The sequence below is a fragment of the Grampus griseus genome (assembly GCF_964374135.1).
Source record: "Grampus griseus genome assembly, chromosome: 1".
Classification (NCBI taxonomy): domain Eukaryota; kingdom Metazoa; phylum Chordata; class Mammalia; order Artiodactyla; family Delphinidae; genus Grampus; species Grampus griseus.
This window is the reverse complement of record NC_139017.1, coordinates 102,820,878-102,843,163: the sequence shown is the minus strand read 5'-3', so window position 1 is coordinate 102,843,163 and position 22,286 is coordinate 102,820,878. Positions and strand designations below refer to the sequence as shown.

Here is a 22,286-nt window from a genome sequence, read left to right as displayed (position 1 = left end):
TCCTAGCCCTGTTGCTTTTTCTCCACTGAACCTGCTAAAATATGCATAATTTTTTGTTTCTGGTCTCTCTCTCTCTTCACTAGAATGTACGCCTCAGGTGCACAAGAATTTTTGTCTGTTTTGTTCATTGCTGTATCTCCAACACCTGGAAGAGTGTCTAGAGTGCTCAGTAGATGCCTGCTGAATAAATCAATCAACACTTTAGGAAACAACCATGTTAGAAGGTGGAAAAAACTCATTATTTGCACTAACTCCAAAATATCCCCTTTCTGTGCCACAGAAGCTAGCAAACTACCTGAGACCTGGTATGCACTCAAAGCTAATTCACCAGACTACAACCTCCCACCTAAACATAGCAGTATTTAAAAGTTGAAAGAAACGGTGAAATGATAAATGGTTCCTTCGTCTAAAAAAAGAAAGGGGCAGATGGGAGCTATGTGGCATTTTGTTTTACCAAGCAGCAACGAAATGCCAAAATGGGCCACACAGATGCGTCCCGCTGGAACAGTTCATCCCAGGAGCAGCTCTGGCACCACTGGAAGCAACAGAGCAGGAACTGACTCCAGAAGCAGGTGCTCTGCTCTCTCCTGAGGCCTTTGCTACCTGAGCATCTTTCCGGATGGGGCAGGAGGGTAGGGAGGAAGGGAGGTGCTACTACTCATGGCTCATCTATCGTCCAGACCAGGACTAAGTTATTCAGGCACGTGAGGACAAAGGGAAGCAACACAAAGAACTCAGAGCAGGCTTATTGGAACTTTTTCCTTTTGCCATAACTATACCACTTATCACTATATGGTTCCCTTCATTGCCCACAGAGAGAATAACTTTTTTTTTTTAATCAATATTTTTCTTTGAAGGCAGTAAGATTTTCCACATTCTACTCTAGTGTTTTTATTTGTTTTTTTTTTTTTTTTCCTTAAGATTTCTAAGAGTTGGCAGGATAGGACAGGAGAATAGCTGGGCCTCAATCCCCAGAGCACCTGCTGCCTAGTCCTTGGAAGGAACATTCTGAGAGCAAGTGCATTTTTAAGCCTTCTAGAATTCTGCCTGATTTACAATGTCCTCTCAGAGAACAAAAATATGATTATATGGGACTTCAGGATAAATCTATTTTAGGCCACTCTGGCAGAGAATGTTTTAAAGAGAATGAAAGTCAGTGGTTCATGTGGACGCAGCGCCGGTCAGGCCAATCTTCCAAGACAGGCAAACTGTTCCACGCCTTGAGGCCGCCATGTGCAGGGCCGGTCCTGAGGGAAGGCACCGCAGTGAAACACTTCCTGGAACCCGCCTTGTTCCTACAACACTTCCAAAACCAGCACTTGGAGCTCAGAGCTCTAGCAATGATTCAAGGTGGTCCCAGAGTAGGAAGGTTTAGTTATCAAAGCAAACAAGCCGAGAAAGCCTAATTTCCCAAATCCACAGTGTGTGAGAGTATAAGCCCTGAGCAATTAAACAGCTATGTGGTCACATACAGATAGCTCTGTCCTGACGGAAAAGTTGATCAGTGTTTACAAAAATGCCCCATCATTGGTACCCTAAAATAACCCAAATAAATCAACAATTCAGAAAGCTGGGTGGCAATTATACAGTCTAGGATAAGGATGCAAAGGAGAGAGAAACCTGGATTCTGTGGACCTGTCTGACATCAAATCTATGTATAATCTTACACACACTCTTCGTAAATATCTTTCTCATACTATATGAACATCTGCTTACCCAACTATCTATTCTCCTTGCAAATGAAAAAGAAAAAGGCCTTTTATTTGATATCATATCATATTCCACCTCTGTGGGTGGAATATGCAGGGCAAGGTAATCTTTGAGAAATGAACTCGTATTTTTCTTGACTACAGCTAACGGCCCCAATTCTGTGTGTGTGTGTGTGTGTGGTGTGTGTGTGTGTGTGTGTGTGTGTGTGTGTGTGTGTGTGTGTGTGTGTGTGTGTGTGTGTGTGTGTGTGTGTTGTTTCTGTGCAAAACTAAAGAAAGGGACGCAGGGACCTCATCGTGCTAGGGTGTGCATGGTCCCCCCCAAAGAGATCACTACCTAAATCACTACCTAAAATCACTACCTAAAATGGTATTCACTCTGGGACTTTTAATAACATTACTTTGCCTTTAAAATAAATAGAAAGTTGGCACCCTGGTGATAGCTGGCATCACAACTGACAAGATCTTTTGCCTATGTATCCAAAAGTGGAATTAAACACAAAAGTGGTTATAATAACCACCTATAAACAATAATAATCACAGACCAAATCAACTAGTTGTGTCCAAAGACTTAGGGGTTAGCAAGAGAAGATCCTTTCGAATTTGCTTTGAACCTTCAAGTCTATTCCTCCTCTACCCTTTACATTTCCTGGTGGCAGCTCCCACCGGCACCCTCCCTCCCTTTCTGCCATTATGAGTTACAGCCTCTGATCCCTCAGTTGGCAGAGCAGGGAAACTATGGCAGAACCACCTCTGCGGTCCTCAGATCACTGATCTCAAATCCAAGAGAGAGAGAGTGCCAGTTCCCTTTGGGCAGCACAACGGAAAGAACATGAACTCTGGGTCTGCTGCCATGCTGCCACTTACTCATCGTATGACTATTATTACCTAAAGGACCGTTTTAACTTTTTTAAAAATTTGTCTCTCACTATATATGACATTTTTCTTCTCTAAGCCTCAGTTTCATCATTTGTAAAATTAGTATAATAATAATGGTAAGGGTGGTGGCAGTAGTAATAATTACAAAAACAGTGATAATGATGAATACCTACTTCACTGGGTTTCTGTAAGGATTAAATGAACTGATTAGTGCAAAGTACCCAGCAGAGCACCTGGCTGCATTGTTTCAAGAGGTGCTGAGGGGCGCACTAAGACTCAACAGTGCAGTTCATCTGCAGAAGTGTGCTGGGTTCGGTTCGATCAAGAGGCAGACCAGCTTTCTAAATTGCTTACTTTCTCTAAAGCCCCTTACTCCCATTCCATAAATGAAGAAAACAACCCTGCCCACCCAGGGACTGCTAGGAGAATCAAATGAAACACTAGACATGAAAGCATTTTGGAAACAATAAAAATAAAATGATATTATTATGTTTAGCCTCCCCTCAAGGCTGCCAGCTTGTTCCATTCCAAACCAAGTATTAACCAGCTAGTGTCTCTGCTTGCTGTCCTACGGACCCGAAGAGTTCAGAGCTTTCTTAGCAGGAAAATAGCTCCAACTAAAAACATCTCTGTTTTCCTGTGGACTGTACCTGGAATTCCAGGTACATCCTGGAATAAAGATAAAAAGAAATGAGTTCGTTCAATAGAAATAAATGTGTGTGCGGGTCATAGGCAAGCATCTAAAAGGATACACCTAGGCACCAAATGGAAACCACGGAATGAGGGAGACAGCCAAGCCATCAACACTGGCCAGCACAGAGGCCAGCAGCGTTTCTGCAGAGTTCCCCTCAGCAGCACCCCTCTGGCCTGACACAAGGGACCAGTAGGGCACAGACAAGTCCATCCCCTCCTACCAAATTGTTTTCCCTGAATTCTCCATACGTGCCTCTTTTTCTCATTATTAAGGCTCCTGGGAACACAGCCCTACCTAACTCTGGCAAGCCTCAGAGGCAGCAGTTAATATTTTTTAAAGATGTGTAGCAGAACAGTTTTTAAAGTGAAAACTTAGTGAGCCTTAAGCCCACAGGAGCAAGCATTTACCTTTATAACTTCCTTTTCTTAGATACATTACAGGACCTAAGATAAGGCACTAAAAACCTAAGGTAATTTCTAATCAGAAGGCATTATGGTCCTTACACAGTTCTTGTTCACCAAGAGCATGGCCCTCTCTCCCCACATGCTGTACAATAACCAAGGAACAAGGGAGGGAAGGAAAAGTATGAGTTTTGTCAAAGCAACCACTAACCCTGGGCTGTGGCTTCTGCCTCCGCCTCCTTCACCCTCAGCCACAAGCAGGGAAGGAAGGCTTTCACTGAAGGCCCACACGCAGGCACCTACTGTTCCAGCTCAGGCTCATTTTAGGTGCTGTGCTCTTCTCCTCCCTGGCCGCGTGTCTGAAGGAGGACTTCACCCCTTCTGCTGCCAAGAACTCTACAGTAGAGCTCCACAGCCCCGTCAGTGAAAGAAGAACGCGAATAAAGAAGGCCCATTACTTGAGGGTCTTTCCATTCTGATGACTTACATACGTCTCTTCTGAGGCCAAAGGGGTTTCATCTGGTTCCAGGATGTCTCACTGGTGGCTACTCATCTGGTATTGAATCAATCAAGGGAAGAGGTTCACTCATTCCCCACGGAGTGTCTCCTACGTAGAGGCTCTAGTGGAGTGGTGGATGGGCTGGAGTCTAGAGCCAAATTGCCTGGGTTCAAGTCCCTGCTCTGCCACTTATTAGATATTTTTTTTATAAAATGTATTTTTTTTAAGATTTATTATTTATTTATTTATTATTGGTTGTGTCAGGTCTTAGTTGGGCACGCGGGATCTTCATTGAGGCACGCGGGATCTTTCGTTGCAGGGCGCAGCCTCTTCGTTGTGGTGTCCAGGCTTCTCTCTAGCTGTGGTGTTCGGGTTTTCTCTTCTCTAGCTGCGGTGCGCAGGCTCCAGGGCGCGTGGACTCAGTAGTTGTGGCACGCGGGCCTAGTTGCCCCACGGCATGTGGGATCTTAGTTCCCTGATCAGGGATCAAACCCACACCCACTGCATTGTAAGACGGATTCTTTACCACTGGACCACCAGAGAAGGCCCACTTATTAGTTACTGAGTCCCAGTTTCCTTGTGAGTAAAATGCAGATGATGATAGTAATACTAATACCACCTCACAGGGTTTTCTTATAAAAACAAAATAAATTAGCTGGCAGAGAGCAAGCCCTAGCTGAATGTCAGCCTATGTGCCAGGCACTGTTGCCTTTGTAGCCAAGAAGGCCATATTCTCAGTCTAACTTTGGGAGGCTGCAGTTTGAATTCTAAGATTAAACAGTGCATGCTTTTGGCTACAGGGGGATGGAAGAAGAGAGAATCCAAACCTCAGAATGAAATCCACAGCCTTGTTCTCACATTTGAGGTCCTCCACAATCTACCCCCATCCTTCCTTCCAAACAGACCTCCTCTACATTCCCAACCAGTTCTCTGGGTCATCCGTTCTTTAAAACAACATCAAGCACCTAACTGCCCTGTTCTGTGCTAAGCCCTGTTCTCCCCTCTGCTCACCCCAATGCCTTTCGCTTTCTAGATTCTGCCTGGTCTTCAAAACACAGCTCAACACCTAGGCTTCCACAAAGCCCTCCCCAGCTGCGCTAATCCACCCTCCTGACCCCCCTGAGGTCTTCTGGCTTTTCCTCACCATGCATTGATTATTTGGTTATATTTTATATGCCGAACTAAAGTATAAACAACTCAAAAGAAGGATGAATCTTACATTTCTTTCTATATCCCTAAGTGACTAGTACTGTGCTTTGCACTCAGTGGAGACTCAGTGAATAAGTGATTTACTTGACGCTTCAAAAGGGCACAGATGACACACAGCAAACCCATTATCATTTTTTTAAAACACCTTTCTGATCAAGACTCCCTCATAGTGTAGCTTAAAGGCTCAATCCGTAGACCTAGACTCAGTAGGTTCATGGTTAAATCTGCCACTTAGTAGTTGTAGGACCTTGAGGAAGTTACTTAACCTGTCTATGCTTCAGTTTCCCCATCTATAAACTGAGAATAAACAAAGAACCTACATTTCTTAGGGGAGTTATGAGGATGGAATGAGATAATACATTTAAAGCACTTTGAACAGGGCCTGATACACAGTAATTAATTAATTATTATAAATATTCATTATTATATTATCTTCTACTATCTTCTTGAAATTCAGCTCATGCAGAATGCCCCAAAAAAGTATTTTGCAAAGTATGCTGAGCCTATACAGAAAGCTGCTGGATGTCAGTATTACATACAAAACATTTCTCCCTTCTTCTTCATTCATTTGGACCATCAGCTTGTTCAAAAAAGCATCTCTACCTCTGTACTATTGATCAGTTGCCTCAGTTTGTTATAAAATCTGTAATTCTACTGTACCTTCAATCTTACTGTACACTTCAGCAAAGCTTTCAGTGTGTACACAACTCAAAAAAATTTTTTACCAGTGGCTGGAAAGAGGAGGGAAGGTCTCAAGCAAAATTGATTCACTATCAAATACATCCAGGCTATACAGAACCACCAAACTCACCACATTCCCATGAAGTACCTTCTTAAGTTACGTTTTTTCATCAATGAAAGCAGAAAATTCTGCCTCAAACCCACCAGGTATAATTATACATCTTGTTATCAAAACAGCACATTTTTCCATCAAGCCATTTCTCTCTCTTTTTTTTTCCTACTACTCTTCAGTGAGATTTTAATTAAGATAAGTTTTAATACACAGGCTAAAAGGCAAATAACTTTTCAATCATGAGACAAAATGAAACTGCTGACAGAGAGAATGGGCAGTTCAAATTCACACACCAGCATTCAAAAAAAAAAACTAGCAACTTTCTCTCAAGATATTTGCAACAAGGAGGACATTCTGCTTTCCAATCTCATAAACCAGCTTCTGCAAACTGGCTTCCACTCAGTCTGTGCCTGCATATGACTCCTGGTCTGAGTCAACTGGAGCATTAATGGTGGTCCCGCTTCTTCAGTATAACGCAGAGGTGAAGAGCAGAGTTGTGACTAAGTGAGCTCATGAACTAAGAATATCCTTGCTCATTGTTAGAGGCTATAATTGTTTAGCACAGTAAACTGGCTGCAGTGCACACTCAATACAAGGTTATTATTATCACTCTCATGTAATCTGTATGTACAATTCAACAGCTAAAACCAAGAGGCTAATCATTTTTTAGCCAATGTGTTTCTTCTTGAGGCCAGCCAGTTTCCAGAACTGGCCCAACAAATTAGTTCTATGTAGCTCATTATAGAAGAGACACAAAGCAAATTATAACAAAATAGAGCAAATTAAGTTTCCAAATTTGTTAAGTAACCCTGACTGCCACACTAAGACCTTGCCTAGGGGATCTGACACTCTTATTTAAGCAACAATGTTCCAACCAAATCATTTGCTTCTTCTCATCTCTGAGCTCCCATTCTGATGGCCTCTAGGAAGCACAGTGTATTTCTGTACATTTTTAATTTTTTTATTTTGTTTTGTTTTGTTTTGTTTTTGGTCGCACCACGTGGCTTGTGGGATCCCAGTCCCCCAACCCGGGCCCTCGGCAATGAAAGTACAGAGTCCTAACCACTGGAACGCCAGAGAATTCCCTCTGTACTTTTTTAAAAATTACTTTTTTAAAAATTACCTGAAATAGGCAAAATTAAATATTTCCTAAGTAGCCCATGCTAGGAGTGTCACCTCTATGTAAAAGATCTATTTATTTTGTAATAAAGAACAAAAAGCCTTTCTTGAAATTCTTATTTACGACAAGAAAGTAAATGTAATCAATGCATGTAACAAAATTAAGTGGTATTAAACCGCATATTTGTTCTCTAGCCACCTCAACACTGAAGGTCAGTTAGGTATCTGTGTTACTGACATTAGAATGTCTAGCACTTGTCTAGTAAAATATAACATGGGCAAACATACTATGTATCTGTAGAGTAGTCAAATATTTTATTTCCTTGAAGAACACAAATACTCAAGTTTTATATAAATATCCCATGTCCTAAATGTTTCTAGACTGAAGAGACTGAAGAAAAATATATCCAAAAGAATATAATGAACATGCAATTTATATTATGCAACTTACCTGCAGCTGCTAAACAGGAACTCATCAGGGCAAACATGGCAATCACACAATGAGAAGCCATTTTTATTTCTCCAAAAGTGTGTCCCGTTCAGTCACCTCAGCCTGCAGTTCTTCAGATTATAAATAATCTTTGCAAATTGGAAGTGGCCTTAAAATCTTTCTTGCCAATTTTCAAATTGCCTATAAAAATAAACATTTTAAGAAGAAAACTTAATGCAGGTATTTCTTTTGATAAATACACATGAAAGTGAAATGAGGAATTTCTAAAAAGTATAAGATAAATTTATCTTGTGTGCCTAGACAGCACTCAAGCAAATGTTGGGGGTGCAGGGGAGGTAATTACCTAATAAAGAATTTTATAGCAAATACTTCTGCAAATACATGCTGTTTTGACATTTTAAATCTTTGGTTTTATATAAAATTTTCAAGAATATAGAAGAAAATCAAGGTACACCTATAATATAACATCATCAGTTATAAAATAATCAGTGACACTTGATACATGAACTCCCTAGTGCCAGCAAAAAAAACACAAACAACTCTGATTAGAACTCAATCTAAGATGCAAACTATCATATATAGGATGGATAAACAACAAGGTCCTACTGTATAGCACAAGGAGCTATATTCAATATCCTGTGATAAACCATGATGGAAAAGAATGTGAAAAAGAATATATATGTGTATAACTGAATCACTTTGCTGCACAGCAGAAATTAATACAACATTGTAAATCAGCTATATTTCAATAAATTTTTTTTAAAAAAAGAACTCAATCTAATGTTATAGTGACAGTTACCACAGGGATCAAATTGAAACACATTTAGAGTCAACCTGAAAAAATAAAGAACCATTAAAAGACAAGATTCTTATTTCAACTGTTTGCCAACATTTTAATAAGCAAAAATGTCTCTCCCTGTCTCTCAACCCCATCTGAGACTATCTGGTTGCATGACTAGAGGATCCAGAAGGTCTCTTCTAAACTTTTCCTATCCAGAGCCTTGAATGGTGAGTTTTGTGAAGGTTTGCTGAACTGGAATATCCTCCTATGGCCCTAAAGATCACCTCATTTAGACACTCCAAAGTATTTCCAGCCTTATCTCGTTGAGCCTGGCACAACCCATAGAAGGTGCAATTCAACAAATGTTTACAGAGCACCTACTATGTTCCAGGCATTGTGTGAGGACATGATTCCTGTTAACAGGGAAAAAAATTATCCAACAACTGGAAAAAAGTATAAAGACCCTGCCTGATCTAAGCCCTGGGCAAGGCAAGATCACAGAGTTTCTAGCACCCACCTCAAAGAGCTAGAGATTGCAGCCTTGTTACTCTCATCCAGAAAATTGCATCCCCAGAACCAGTTTGCTACCTTTAGAGACAAAGCCAGTTTGGGCACTTGTAGATACAGTAGAAAAATATAAAAACAATGGAAAAATGAGTTTCTAATCAAATGGTCTTAGTTCACTGCATCGATTGTTAAGAGAAAGATATTTAAAATGGTTTCCTACAGTAGTAACACTAATGGCCTCTGAGAAGGAGAGAAACAGGGTGATTGGGGGACAGTGGTGGGAGGGGGCAGGAACCTTTTCACTGAACTCCCATTTGGGTTTTACAGGTATTACCTACCCAGAAATAACAATAAAGTCCTAATTTCAAAAATAAATTTTAGATATGCTTTAAAACTAAACTATTACATATGCAGGAGGCACTGCAGTTCAATCTTGGTATGACAGTGATTTTAAAAGCCTAGTGTGAGTAAATATAGATTATGATGGCAGTTAAAGGTCTGCCTAAGTGTGGATCCACTCTGCCACCTACCAAATGGGTGATGTTGACCACAATACTCTTCATGCATGAAACTATCCTATGGACTGCCATGAGGATTAAAGGAGTTAATATATATACATTGCTACAACAGTACCTAGCACATAATAGGCAATGAATAAATGTTAGCTATTATTATCATGCTTGTCCATTCCCTTTGAGGTATATTTATACCAAGAAAGTGGAGAAAGTAGGTTGTGATTATTGACATAATTCTTAGCTACTGGAAAACCAGTTTAGTCTTTTGTTTGCTGCTAAATAAACACTACAATGGACACAAAAAGGAGATAAGCTAAAGAGTGGAATCACTAAGGGAAAAAAATTGCCAGTCAAATTGAGGCACAATCCATTGGTGGCACAATGGTCTTATCTCAAAAACTGACTAAATTATAGACACAATTTTGGACACCATAAAATTGACTTCAATCATCCCTTTAAGTCCAAAATTTCTGTCACCATAATTCCACATCACCTCAGATGTAATGGAAGTCTCCTGTTAACCTAAAAGACAATGACAGCAAAGAAAATTTGTCCCTATTTTTTTCCCTTCAAAGAATTAGATTTCCTGGGTTTCCCTGCTGGCGCAGTGGTTAAGAATCCGCCTGCCAATGCAGGGGACACGGTTTCGAGCCCTGGTCCGGGAAGATCCCACATGCGCGGAGCAACGAAGCCCGTGCGCCACAACTACTGAGCCTGCGCACCTAGAGCCCATGCTCCGCACCAAGAGAAGCCACCGCAATGAGAAGCCCGCGCACCGCAAAGAAGAGTAGCCCCCGCTCGCCGCAACTAGAGAAAGCCCGCGCACAGCAACGAAGACCCAACACAGCCAAAAATAAATTAATTAATTTAATTAAATTTTTTTTAAATTAGATTTCCTGAATGGATCAATAAGAAAAACTCTAAAAGAATATGCTATTTCAACAAATGCTAAGGGCAACTTTTATAAAGCAAAACCCTGTAAGGAGATTTCAGAAGAAGATGACTTCCCAGAGGATTTTTATGGTGCACACAATCTATATAACCAGCGCGAGGCTTGTGGGAATATTTAATGAGCTTGTGTCACCCCCTGCCCGCAGCTGCAGAGGCTCTGTGGAGCTGTGCACGTTAATCTGGGGCTTAAACCAGGTCTGAATGAACCTGTGGAAAAGAAAGGCAAATGGTTCTATTAAAAATATAGACTGCAAATTGCTGACAAGAATATTGGGTAATTATTAAAATGCAGCAATTACAGATACAATAGAGCCAAGCTAAACAGTATGATGCCCAAAGGCAAACCACAGCAAGTTTACACCGGATCTTAAAACATCTCCAAGGAAGTCCAAGACAAGTTGAAACTTACAAACTGCTGCTTCAAACAAAGAGGGAGCTTTTCTTCTTTCAGCTTAAAAGTCCCTCCATAATGTAACTTGTTCAAAAAGAAAATAAACTGCACAGAATTTTTGTCTAATCTTCCCAATGTGGTGACAGGATCCTAAGGCGGAGGAGAATAAAAAAAGGAAGCATGTCGTTCCATTCAGTGGAACTCCAGTTTTGGCCAAGACTTGCATACATCAGCACCTTAACACACGACTTAGGGATCAGTTCCCCAATTAGAAGAATGCAGGATGATCAAAGGCTTTGGAAAAGTCGCAGATCTTGAATAAAACTAGGGAAATACAAACTCTTCTCCTTCTCTGATGTTATATCACACTCAGTCTGCAAAGACCAGGGACTCGCCACTCTGGTTTTCTGACCTCACTGTATCTCTTTGGACTTTAAGAACTAAACTCTTCCTTTAGAATATAAATAGGGTACTCTGAAATCTTGAATGAACAATTTGGGGTCTACTGTGTAGTAGTCATTTCACCCACATTTCAAAGTAATGTATTCCATTCAAAGGGTACCAGAACTTACAGTATCTGCAAATGAACAGAATACAATTCTGAGAGGGACTTTAACGGATTTCTTAAAAAAAGGAATGTGATACTAATTCTTCTAATTTCCCCTGTATCTATTTCTAAGGCCATTAAACTGTGTGCTGCCCCACATTCTCTAGTGATCCAACAGAATTCACAGGGAAAGACCAGGATAAGCTGAAAACCCCTACCCAAACAAGTCCCCAAAACCATTACGGGTTAAACTAATGTTCAAAAGGAATTGGTTGGGAACAGTATTCCCTGAGTTGACCAGGATGTCTTTTAAAGAGAAAATCTTGCTCTATCTTAGTGGAAAAATGTGGTGAAATGATGTCTGGCAATAGGCTAAAAGCCAGCAAGAAAAATTGCTAACTTCCCCTTAGATGGCTAACACAGTGGCTATGAACATGAGATTATTCAAAATCAGAACTTAAATTAGCTTCCAGCCAATCAATTTCTCAATTAAAAGAATTAGCATGCTAAAGATAACATGAACAGCTTTTAAAGTTAGAAGAAGTCAACAGGATTCATGGATGAAGAGGAGCCCAAACTCCAAGCCCAGCACTTGCCCCAAATAACAGGGCAGAGTCAAGACTAGAAACCAGGTCTTTCCATGACCAGCATCCTACCTTGCAGTTCCAGGTCTGTTGCCACAAACTAGAAACCATTTTCTCTCCCTCCATACTCAATCTCTGGAAACAGAATTTTTTTTCGAAGAGAGGGGGAAGCCTGCCATGGCTGCCACCAGACATTGGTACTTCCATGTTGACATATGTACTCTGCACAAATCATTACTGATCACAAACTATGACTTGACTTCAGGACTGTGGGTGGCGGCTATAATAAATAAACAATCCTTGGTGATGTTGTATGACTCAAGTTCTGTGAAGATGAAGCACAAATCTTTGCACAATCATATCTTAACACTAAGACTGTTTAGCCCCCAACAAGGAAAATATTCAACAAATGTGAAGATCTTAAAGACAGAGATATATTGAGTGGAATAAAAAATGCCATTCCCTAAACTCAAATAGTAAATAACACCTGATTTTCTGGTACCTTCAATATGAAAAGGTTTTCTAGCAGATCATTAAGTTGTTTCTAGTCTGGTCATTTAAGTGAATTTTTTTGAGAAAGGTATACTGTTAAGTCTGCAAATGGTTAAATAAAAGCTGGTAGAAGAATTGTTCTGATGGATATTCAACATGTTATTCAGGGGATTTAGAAAAGAGGCAGGATGGAGGACATCAATATCTAGCTTGGCAGCCTGTAAAAAGGGGTGTGCAACATGTAGAACAGATACGGTTGTTTGTCTGATGACATTTGGATGCCCTTTAAGACTTGTACACAGAGAGAGCAAAGCCACCTTACTGAGTCGCAACTCTCAGATTTCTCTACTACACAGAGAAACTAGCTACTTCCAAATCCCCATTTTCAGACAGATTTGGCACAAAGAGGAGAAAAATCCTGGATTTGGATAAGAAATCTTTGGAATTGCATCTAAGTACAATCAATATTCAATAAATATTTACTACTAGGAGCCAGGCACTGTTGAAGATACCAAGGATATAGCAGTAAAAAAAAAAAAGGAGCCAAAAATCCTGCCCTCATGGTGCTTATATTCTAGTAAAAGTAACACCGTTTAGTACATCAGGCAAGATATTTAATTTCCTGAGCTCCATTTCTCCCTTCAGTAAATCTTTATTTATTGCTTGCTCATGCCAGGCAATGGGAATAGAATGGCCGTGAAAAGAGACATATTCTTCTACCCTCATGGGCTTAAAGTGTGGTGGGATAAACACAAATATGTAATTATACACTATGATAAGGGCCCTAAAGAAAAGGTATCCACAACCTGAAGGATAAGTAGAGATTTAAAAGCTCTGGTGAAGGATGACATTACAGTAGAGGAAACATTACAGGTTACTGATGCTGAAGGGAGCATGGCTGCAAAGCCAAAGGGAAGAGAGAGAAACAGGTTCAAGAAAGAGTTTAAGCAGGAAAGTGGAATGATCCGATTACATTTTTAAAGTTTCCCTGGTATAGGCACTATGGAAAACAGTATGGAGTTCCTCAAAAAATTAAAAATAGAACTACCATATCATCCAGCAATTCCACATCTGGGTATATCTCTAAAGGAAGTTAAATCACTGTGCTAAAGAGATATCTGCAAACCCATGTTCACTGCAGCATTGTTTACCATAGCCAAGACATGGAAACAACCTAAATGTCCATTGATGAATGAATGGATAAAGTAAATGTGGTGTGTACACAATGGAATATTACTCAGCCATAAAAAAGAAGGAAATCCTGCCATTTGCGACAACATAGATGGACCTTGTGGGCATTATGCTAAGAGAAATAAGTCAGTCAGAGAAAGGCAAATACTGTAGGACACATATGTAGAATCTAAAAAACTGAACTCTTAGAAACAGAGAACAGATTGGTATTGCCAGAGGTGGGGGTGAGGGGTGGGAGAAATAGGTGAAGGTGGTCAAAAGGTACAAACTTCCAGTTATAAGATAAATAAGTTCTGGGGGTGTAATGTACAACATGACTATAGTTAACAATACTGTATTGTATATTTTAAAGTCGCTAAGAGAATAAATCTTAAAAGTTAACACATGTAGGGAATTCCCTGGTGGTCCAGTGGTTAGGACTCCATACTTCCACTGCAGTGGGCACAGGTTCAATCTCTGGTCGGGGAACTAAGACCCCACATGTTGCATGATGCAGCCAAAAAAAAAAAATGTTAACGTGAGTAAAAAAAAAATTAACTATGTGAGGTAATGGATGTTAACTAAACTTACTGTGGTGATCACTTTTCAATACATACATACATCAAATCACTGTGTTGTAGTTTATGCAATGTTATGTGTGAATTATATCTCAATAAAACTGAAAAAAATTTTAATTAAAAATAAATAACAATTTCCCTGGGCACCATGTGGAGAAGAGACTGAAGAGAGCCCAGAGTGCTTGGATGTTCAGTTAAGACTCTGACAGCACGTCAGATAAGAAAGGTGGTTTGGATCAGAATGGAGCCTCAGTTTCTTCATTTGTAAGAAAATAAATTAACCTTACGTACATCACAGGGCCGTTACAAGAATCAAATGAAATTGTACACATAACAGCATACAAGCTATCATTACTTATCATTAGCCCGCTGTCTCTATCAAAGAGAATTATCCTGAAGCCTAAGAAAGTCCCAATATTCTATGGCTTCCAGTGGAAGGGAAAAAAAAAAGGATTACTCTTGAACTACCTATACTTGTGGATAGGAATTCCACATGAAGACCCAGTAAAGGAAGGCAGGAAGCACAGAGGGTACAAGATGTGCAGAGAAGCTGGGCTCTGCTCTCCCCTGCCCCTCTAGGGCCTGGCCCACCCTCATTCCTGTTGGTTACACAGAGTATAACCAACACATCTCTGGCCCCAGCATCCTTAGTTTTCCTGGGGTTGACCTTCAGTCAGTCCTTAAAAACCCTCTGTCTATCCCAAGCACAGCAGACCTCACTGCCCACGGAAAATACAGCAAAGAGGGGAGGGTGGGCATGTACACATCTCACAAGGTTGTGAAGACCAGGTTTTGTTCAAGTTCACAAACTAGGACAGATTTTATTTATTGATTTATTGATTTTGGGGTGAGTTAGATCTTCACTGCTGCGCTCAGGCTTTCTCTAGTTGCAGCGAGTGGGGGCTACTCTTCTTTGCAGTGCACGGGCTTCTCATTGCGGTAGCTTCTCTTGTTGCAGAGCATGGGCTCTAGGCGTGTGGGCTTCAGTAGCTGTAGCACACGGGCTCAGTAGTTGCAGCTGGTGGGCTCTAGAGCGCCGGATCAGTAGTTGTGGCACACGGGCTTAGTTGCTCCACGGCATGTGGGATCTTCCCATACCAGGGCTCGAACCCGTGTCCCCTGCGTTGGCAGGTGGATTCTTAACCACTGCACCACCAGGGAAGTAGGACAGATTTTTTTACCCACCCGTGCAGTATTTCAGGAACTACCTTTCACATTTAATATTTCTGCATCCAAAGATTTCCGTTGCTTATAATTTTAAGCTAGAATTAATAGAGAACTATTCTTGGGGTTCCAAACCTGGCTTACCCAGATGTCTTACACTGGACAAGTCATTTAGCCTCCATCACCCCCTCATCTGTAAAATATTAATGATATTTTGATGGTAATATATGAGACAGAATATGGGCATGATACCTAAAACAACACCTGGCCCACACAGTACATTTTTTAAAAATAACAGTCATTGCAGTTATTATGATTAAAATACATCTAGTCTTTGGGAAAAAACCAAGCAAACTACCAGTAACAATATAATATAAATAACAGTTTAGGGGCTTCCCTGGTGGCGCAGTGGTTGAGAGTCCGCCCGCCGATGCAGGGGACGCGGGTTCGTGCCCCGGTCCGGGAAGATCCCACATGCCACGGAGCGGCTGGGCCCGTGAGCCACGGCCGCTGAGCCTGCGCATCTGGAGCCTGTGCTCCGCAACGGGAGAGGCCACAACAGTGAGAGGCCCGCGTACCGCAAAAAAAAAATCACAGTTTACATCAAAGTTTGTATTAATTTTAGGATTAGACTTTGTCATCTAGAGTTTCAAAAATTCCCTTCATCACCAAAAAATGATTCCAAACCTAATATAAGGTATTAGTCCTAAAGATAGTCCTAATATTGCAATGCTGTTCCCAAAGGGTAGTAAAGCTGCTGCCTCAACAGCTCTGGTGTTAAGTTACAGGGATCCGGCTGAATGGCCCTCCTCAATTCTACCTTATGATTCCCAAACTAGCTTCAGGGGTTTAGCCTGGGGGCTGCGGAGCTCAGCCTGGCACTGCCACCAAACTAACCCAGCTGCCTAGAGAAAGGAATCCGCTATCACCAGAAGGGCTTATTAAATCACAAAGCTGCAATTATTCCAGCAAAGTCAGCACAGCTGAATATTCTCAGGCCCTAGCAAGCGCCAAGCCATTAAAAAAGCTTTGGGGGAAAAAATTTAAAAATAAAAATAAAATAAAACAAAAAAAAAAGCCTTTGGGGAAGCTATACCTTCTAGACCTCCAATAGACTATTTTGTACAATATGTACTAATTTACTAAAATATTTGATTCACATCTTTATTTATATTTGCAGGGATTCTGCAAATATATGAATTTAGAATAAACACTCCAGCAACAGACTATTTTGCTAATCACAATTAAGCACATTTTTTTATTCCTCTCACTGACTTCCAATATAAAATTCTTTCTCTTGAGTGGGGCTAATCCCTCAACAGATACATTTCAATCACTTAACTGATATTATTTGGTAAGGAAAGGGCTCAGCAGCCCAGGCATTGTGAAACATTAAGAATTAAAACCCTTAGATGGTTGCCCACTGCTGTCAGGATAAAGACCAAAACACTTTGCATGGTTGCTGGGTGTTGCCAACTTAATCCCACCTCATCTTCTGCATCTTCTCCAGCCATGCTCACCTTAATTCAGTTTTACCAAAGGGCCAACCCCTTGCTTCCAGAAGCCATGTTCATGTTTTGCAACTCAATGACCCTCCATGGTCCCCCTAATATGGTCAATTTCAAACATCTTCAAGGCCTCAGGTCTTTGTATAAGCATTACTTCTTTAAGGAGGCCTCCTCTGATTCTCTCGAAGTAGAACGTAGTGCAATTCAACCCTGTTGGTAAATCTCCATGTAATTATTTCCTTCCGGGTATGGTTTTTGCACTCATCTGTTCACTCCAGAGAGTGGGATGACAGTCTCCCTGGCTCACCTGGCATATAGTAGGCATCCAATGAATGTACCATATGGAGCGCAAGTATAAAATACTATCTTGTACATTACAATGAGAAACAGTATGAAAAGATGGTGAATTATCAGAACATTTCTCAATAATAAATGATTAGCCAACAAGTAAGAGGTGTATATAAGAAAGAACCTACACAGCAGGCAGCCTGAAAGGGACAAGAGAGGCAAGAATTCTGGCATCAACATGTGTTACAAGCTCAGACAAGTCACTTCATTTGGAGCTTTAATTGCTTCATCTCTAATATGAAGAGATTAAACAAGAAAATCTTTTATTCTCTACCTTACTTATGATTGCCGTTATAAGGACTAACAACTAATTCTGAATCTCTCCTATAAAATGAAACTTCAGGGCTTCCCTGGTGGCGCAGTGGTTGAGAGTCCGCCTGCCGATGCAGGGGACACGGGTTCGTGCCCCAGTGCGGGAAGATCCCACATGCCGCGGAGCAGCTAGGCCCGTGAGCCACGGCCGCTGAGCCTGCGCGTCCGGAGCCTGTGCTCCGCAACGAGAGAGGCCACAACCGTGAGAGGCCCACGTACTGCAAAAAAAAAAAAAAAAAAAGAAACTTCAAACACACTTGTGGAAATTTGAAATGCATGATCATGTAATGGCTAGCAGGAATGACAACAACACTAGAAAGTATTATCCCAGAAAAACATTCAACTTGACAATGTATGTATAAATAAAATACTAATACTACACTAGCTATTTTTTAACACACAACTTACAAAACAAAAAAAATTTTTTAATGAATTATCTTACAAGCAATGCAAGCAAACACAAAACCTGAATTTTGTCAGATCTGCCCATTTCATAAAAACTGCCATTTGGGGGAAGATCTAGGGGAAGATGGCGGAAGAGTAAGACACGGAGATCACCTTCCTCCCCACAGATACATCAGAAATACATCTACACGTGGAACAACTCCTACAGAACACCTACTGAACGCTGGCATAAGACCTCAGACCTCCCAAAAGGCAAGAAACTCCCCACGTACCTGGGTTGGGCAAAAGAAAAAATAAACAGCGACAAAAGAATAGGAACGGGACCTGCACCAGTGGGAGGGAGCTGTGAAGGAGGAAAGGTTTCCACACACTAGAAGCCACTTCTCGGGCGGAGACTGCGGGTGGCGGAGGGGGGAGGCTGCGGAGCCGCGGAGGAAAGAGCAGCAACAGGGGTGCGGAGGGCAAAGCGGCGAGATTCCCGCACAGAGGATCGGTGCCGACAGGCACTCACCAGCCCGAGAGGCTTGTCGGCTCACCCGCCGGGACGGGCGGGACTGGGAGCTGAGGCTCGGGCTTCGGTCGGATCGCAGGGACAGGACTGGCAGCGTGAACACAGTCTGAAGGGGTTAGTGCACCACGGCTAGCCGGGAGGGAGTCCGGGGAAAAGTCTGGAGCTGCTGAAGAGGCAAGAGACTTTTTCTTCCCTCTTTGTTTCCTGGTGCGCGAGGAGAGGGGATTAAGAGCACTGCTAAAAGGAGCTCCAGAGACGGGCGCGAGCCGCGGCTAACAGCGCAGACCCCAGAGACTGGCATGAGACGCTAAGGCTGCTGCTGCCGCCACCAAGAAGCCTGTGTGTGAGCACAGGTCACTCTCCACACCTCCCTTCCAGGGAGCCTGTGCAGCCCGCCACTGCCAGGGTCCCAGGATCCAGGGACAACTTCCCCGGGAGAATGCACAGCGCACCTCAGGCTGGTGCAACGTCACGCCGGCCTCTGCCGCTGCAGGCTCACCCCACATCAGTACCCTCCCGCCCCTGGCCTCAGTGAGCCAGAGCCCCCGAATCAGCGGCTCCTTTAACCCCATCCTGTCTGAGCGAAGAACAGATGCCCTCCGGCAACCTACACGCAGAGGCGGGGCCAAATCCAAAGCTGAGTCCTGGGAGCTGTGCGAACAAAGAAGAGACAGGGAAATCTCTCCCAGCAGCCTCAGGAGCAGCGGATTAAATCTCTACAATCAACTTGATGTACCCTGCATCTGTGGAATACCTGAATAGACAACGAATCATCCCAAATTGAGGAGGTGGATTTTGAGAGCAAGATTTATTATTTTTTCCCCTTTTCCTCTTTTTGTGAGTGTGTATGTGTATGCTTCTGTGTGAGATTTTGTCTGTATAACTTTGCTTTCACCATCTGTCCTAGGGTTCTATCCGTCCGTTTTTTTGTTTTTTGGTTTTTTTGGTTTTTTACTTTTTAAAAAAAATTTTTTTCTTAATAATTATTTTTTATTTTAATAACTTTATTTTACCTTACTTTATTTTATTTTCTCTAATCTTCTTTCTTTCTTTCTTTCTACTTTTTCTCCCTTTCATTCTGAGCCGTGTGGATGAAAGGCTCTTGGTGCTACCGCCAGGAGTCAGTGCTGTGCCTCTGAGGTGGCAGAGCCAACTTCAGGACACTGGTCCACAAGAGACCTCCCAGCTCCACGTAATATCAAACGGTGAAAATCTCCCAGAGATCTCCATCTCAAGGCCAAGACCCAGCTCCACTCAACAACCAGCAAGCTACAGTGCTGGACACCCTATGCCAAACAACAAGCAAGACAGGAACACAACCCCATCCATTAGGAGAGAGGCTGCCTAAAATCATAATAAATCCACAGACACCCCAAAACACACCACCAGACGTGGACCTGCCCACCAGAAAGACAAGATCCAGCCTCATCCATCAGAACACAGGCACTAGTCCCCTCCACCAGGAAGCCTACACAACCCACTGAACCAACTTTAGCCACTGGGGACAGACACCAAAAACAACGGGAACTACGAACCTGCAGTCTGCGAAAAGGAGACCCCAAACACAGTAAGATAAGCAAAATGAGAAGACAGAAAAACACACAGCAGATGAAGGAGCAAGATAAAAACCCACCAGACCTAACAAATGAAGAGGAAATAGGCAGTCTAGCTGAAAAAGAATTCAGAATAATGACAGTAAAGATGATCCAAAATCTTGGCAATAGAATAGAGAAAATGCAAGAAACATTTAACATGGATCTAGAATAACTAAAGATGAAACAAGCAACGATGAAAAACACAATAAATGAAATTTAAAATACTCTAGAAGGGATCAATAGCAGAATAACTGAGGCAGAAGAACGGATAAGTGACCTGGAAGATAAAATAGTGGAAATAACTACTGCAGAGCAGAATAAAGAAAAAAGAATGAAAAGAACTGAGGACAGTCTCAGAAACCTCTGGGACAACATTAAATGCACCAACATTCGAATTATAGGAGTTCCAGAAGAAGAAGAGAACAAGAAAGGGACTGAGAAAATATTTGAAGAGATTATAGTTGAAAACTTCCCTAATATGGGAGAGGAAATAGTTAATCAAGTCCAGGAAGCACAGAGAGTCCCATACAGGATAAATCCAAGGAGGAACATGCCAAGACACATATTAATCAAACTGTCAAAAATTAAATACAAAGAAAAAATATTAAAAGCAGCAAGGGAAAAACAACAAATAACACAGAAGGGAATCCCCATAACCATAAGGTTAACAGCTGATCTTTCAGCAGAAACTCTACAAGCCAGAAGGGACTGGCAGGACATAGGTAAAGTGATGAAGGAGAAAAACCTACAACCAAGATTACTCTACCCAGCAAGGATCTCATTCAGATTTGATGGAGAAATTAAAACCTTCACAGACAAGCAAAAGCTGAGAGAGTTCAGCACCACCAAACCAGCTTTACAACAAATGCTAAAGGATCTTCTCTAGGCAAGAAACACAAGAGAAGGAAAACACCTACAATAACAAACCCAAAACAATTAAGAAAACAGGAATAGGAACATACATATCGATAATTACCTTAAATGTAAATGGATTAAATGCTCCCACCAAAAGACACAGACTGGCTGAATGGATACAAAAACTAAGACCTATATATATGCTGTCTACAAGAGACCCACTTCAGACCTAGGGACACATACAGACTGAAAGTGAGGGGATGGAAAAACATATTCCATGCAAATGTAAACCAAAAGAAAGCTGGAGTAGCAAGTCTCATATCAGACAAAATAGACTTTAAAATAAAGACTATTAGAAGAGACAAAGAAGGACACTACATAACGATCAAGGGATCAATCCAAGAAGAAGATATAACAATTGTAAATATTTATGCACCCAACATAGGAGCACCTCAATACATAAGGCGAATACTAACAGCCATAAAAGGGGAAATCGACAGTAACACATTCATACTAGGGGACTTTAACACCCCACTTTCACCAATGGACAGATCATCCAAAATGAAAATAAATAAGGAAACACAAGCTTTAAATGATACATTAAACAAGATGGACTTAATTGATATTTATAGGACATTCCATCCTAAAACAACAGAGTACACATTTTTATCAAGTGCTCATGGAACATTCTCCAGGATAGATCATATCTTGGGTCACAAATCAAGCCTTGGTAAATTTAAGAAAACTGAAATTGTATCAAGTATCTTTTCCGACCACAATGCTATGAGACTAGATATCAATTACAGGAAAAGATCTGTAAAAAATACAAACACATGGAGGCTAAACAATACACTACTTAATAACGAAGTGATCACTGAAGAAATCAAAGAGGAAATCAAAAAATACCTAGAAACAAATGACAATGGAGACACGACAACCCAAAACCTATGGGATGCAGCAAAAGCAGTTCTAAGAGGGAAGTTTATAGCAATACAATCGTACCTTAAGAAACAGGAAACATCTCGAATAAACAACCTAACCTTGCACCTAAAGCAATTAGAGAAAGAAGAACAAAAAAACCCCAAAGTTAGCAGAAGGAAAGATATCATAAAGATCAGATCAGATATAAATGAAAAAGAAATGAAGGAAACGATAGCAAAGATCAATAAAACTAAAAGCTGGTTCTTTGAGAAGATAAACAAAATTGATAAACCATTAGCCAGACTCATCAAGAAAAAAAGGGAGAAGACTCAAATCAATAGAATTAGAAATGAAAAAGGAGAAGTAACAACTGACACTGCAGAAAAACAAAAGATCA

The 22,286-nt window shown here is 41.3% G+C and overlaps 1 protein-coding gene across 4 annotated transcripts in view; it reads right to left on the bottom strand.

Moving 5' to 3' along the window:
* Nucleotides 1-22,286, bottom strand: part of TGFBR3 (transforming growth factor beta receptor 3) — a 205,829-nt gene that overhangs the window by 166,105 nt on the left and 17,438 nt on the right. For 3 of the 4 annotated variants that reach the window (XM_082655951.1, XM_082655953.1, XM_082655952.1), the window contains exon 2: nucleotides 7,755-7,934. In XM_082655951.1, coding sequence (XP_082512077.1) covers nucleotides 7,755-7,815 — 61 coding nt within the window. In that variant the 5' untranslated portion in view covers nucleotides 7,816-7,934. Of the gene's footprint in view, nucleotides 1-7,754; nucleotides 7,935-22,286 lie in introns of those variants that run through there. The other variant, XM_082655954.1, reaches the window with a different exon arrangement.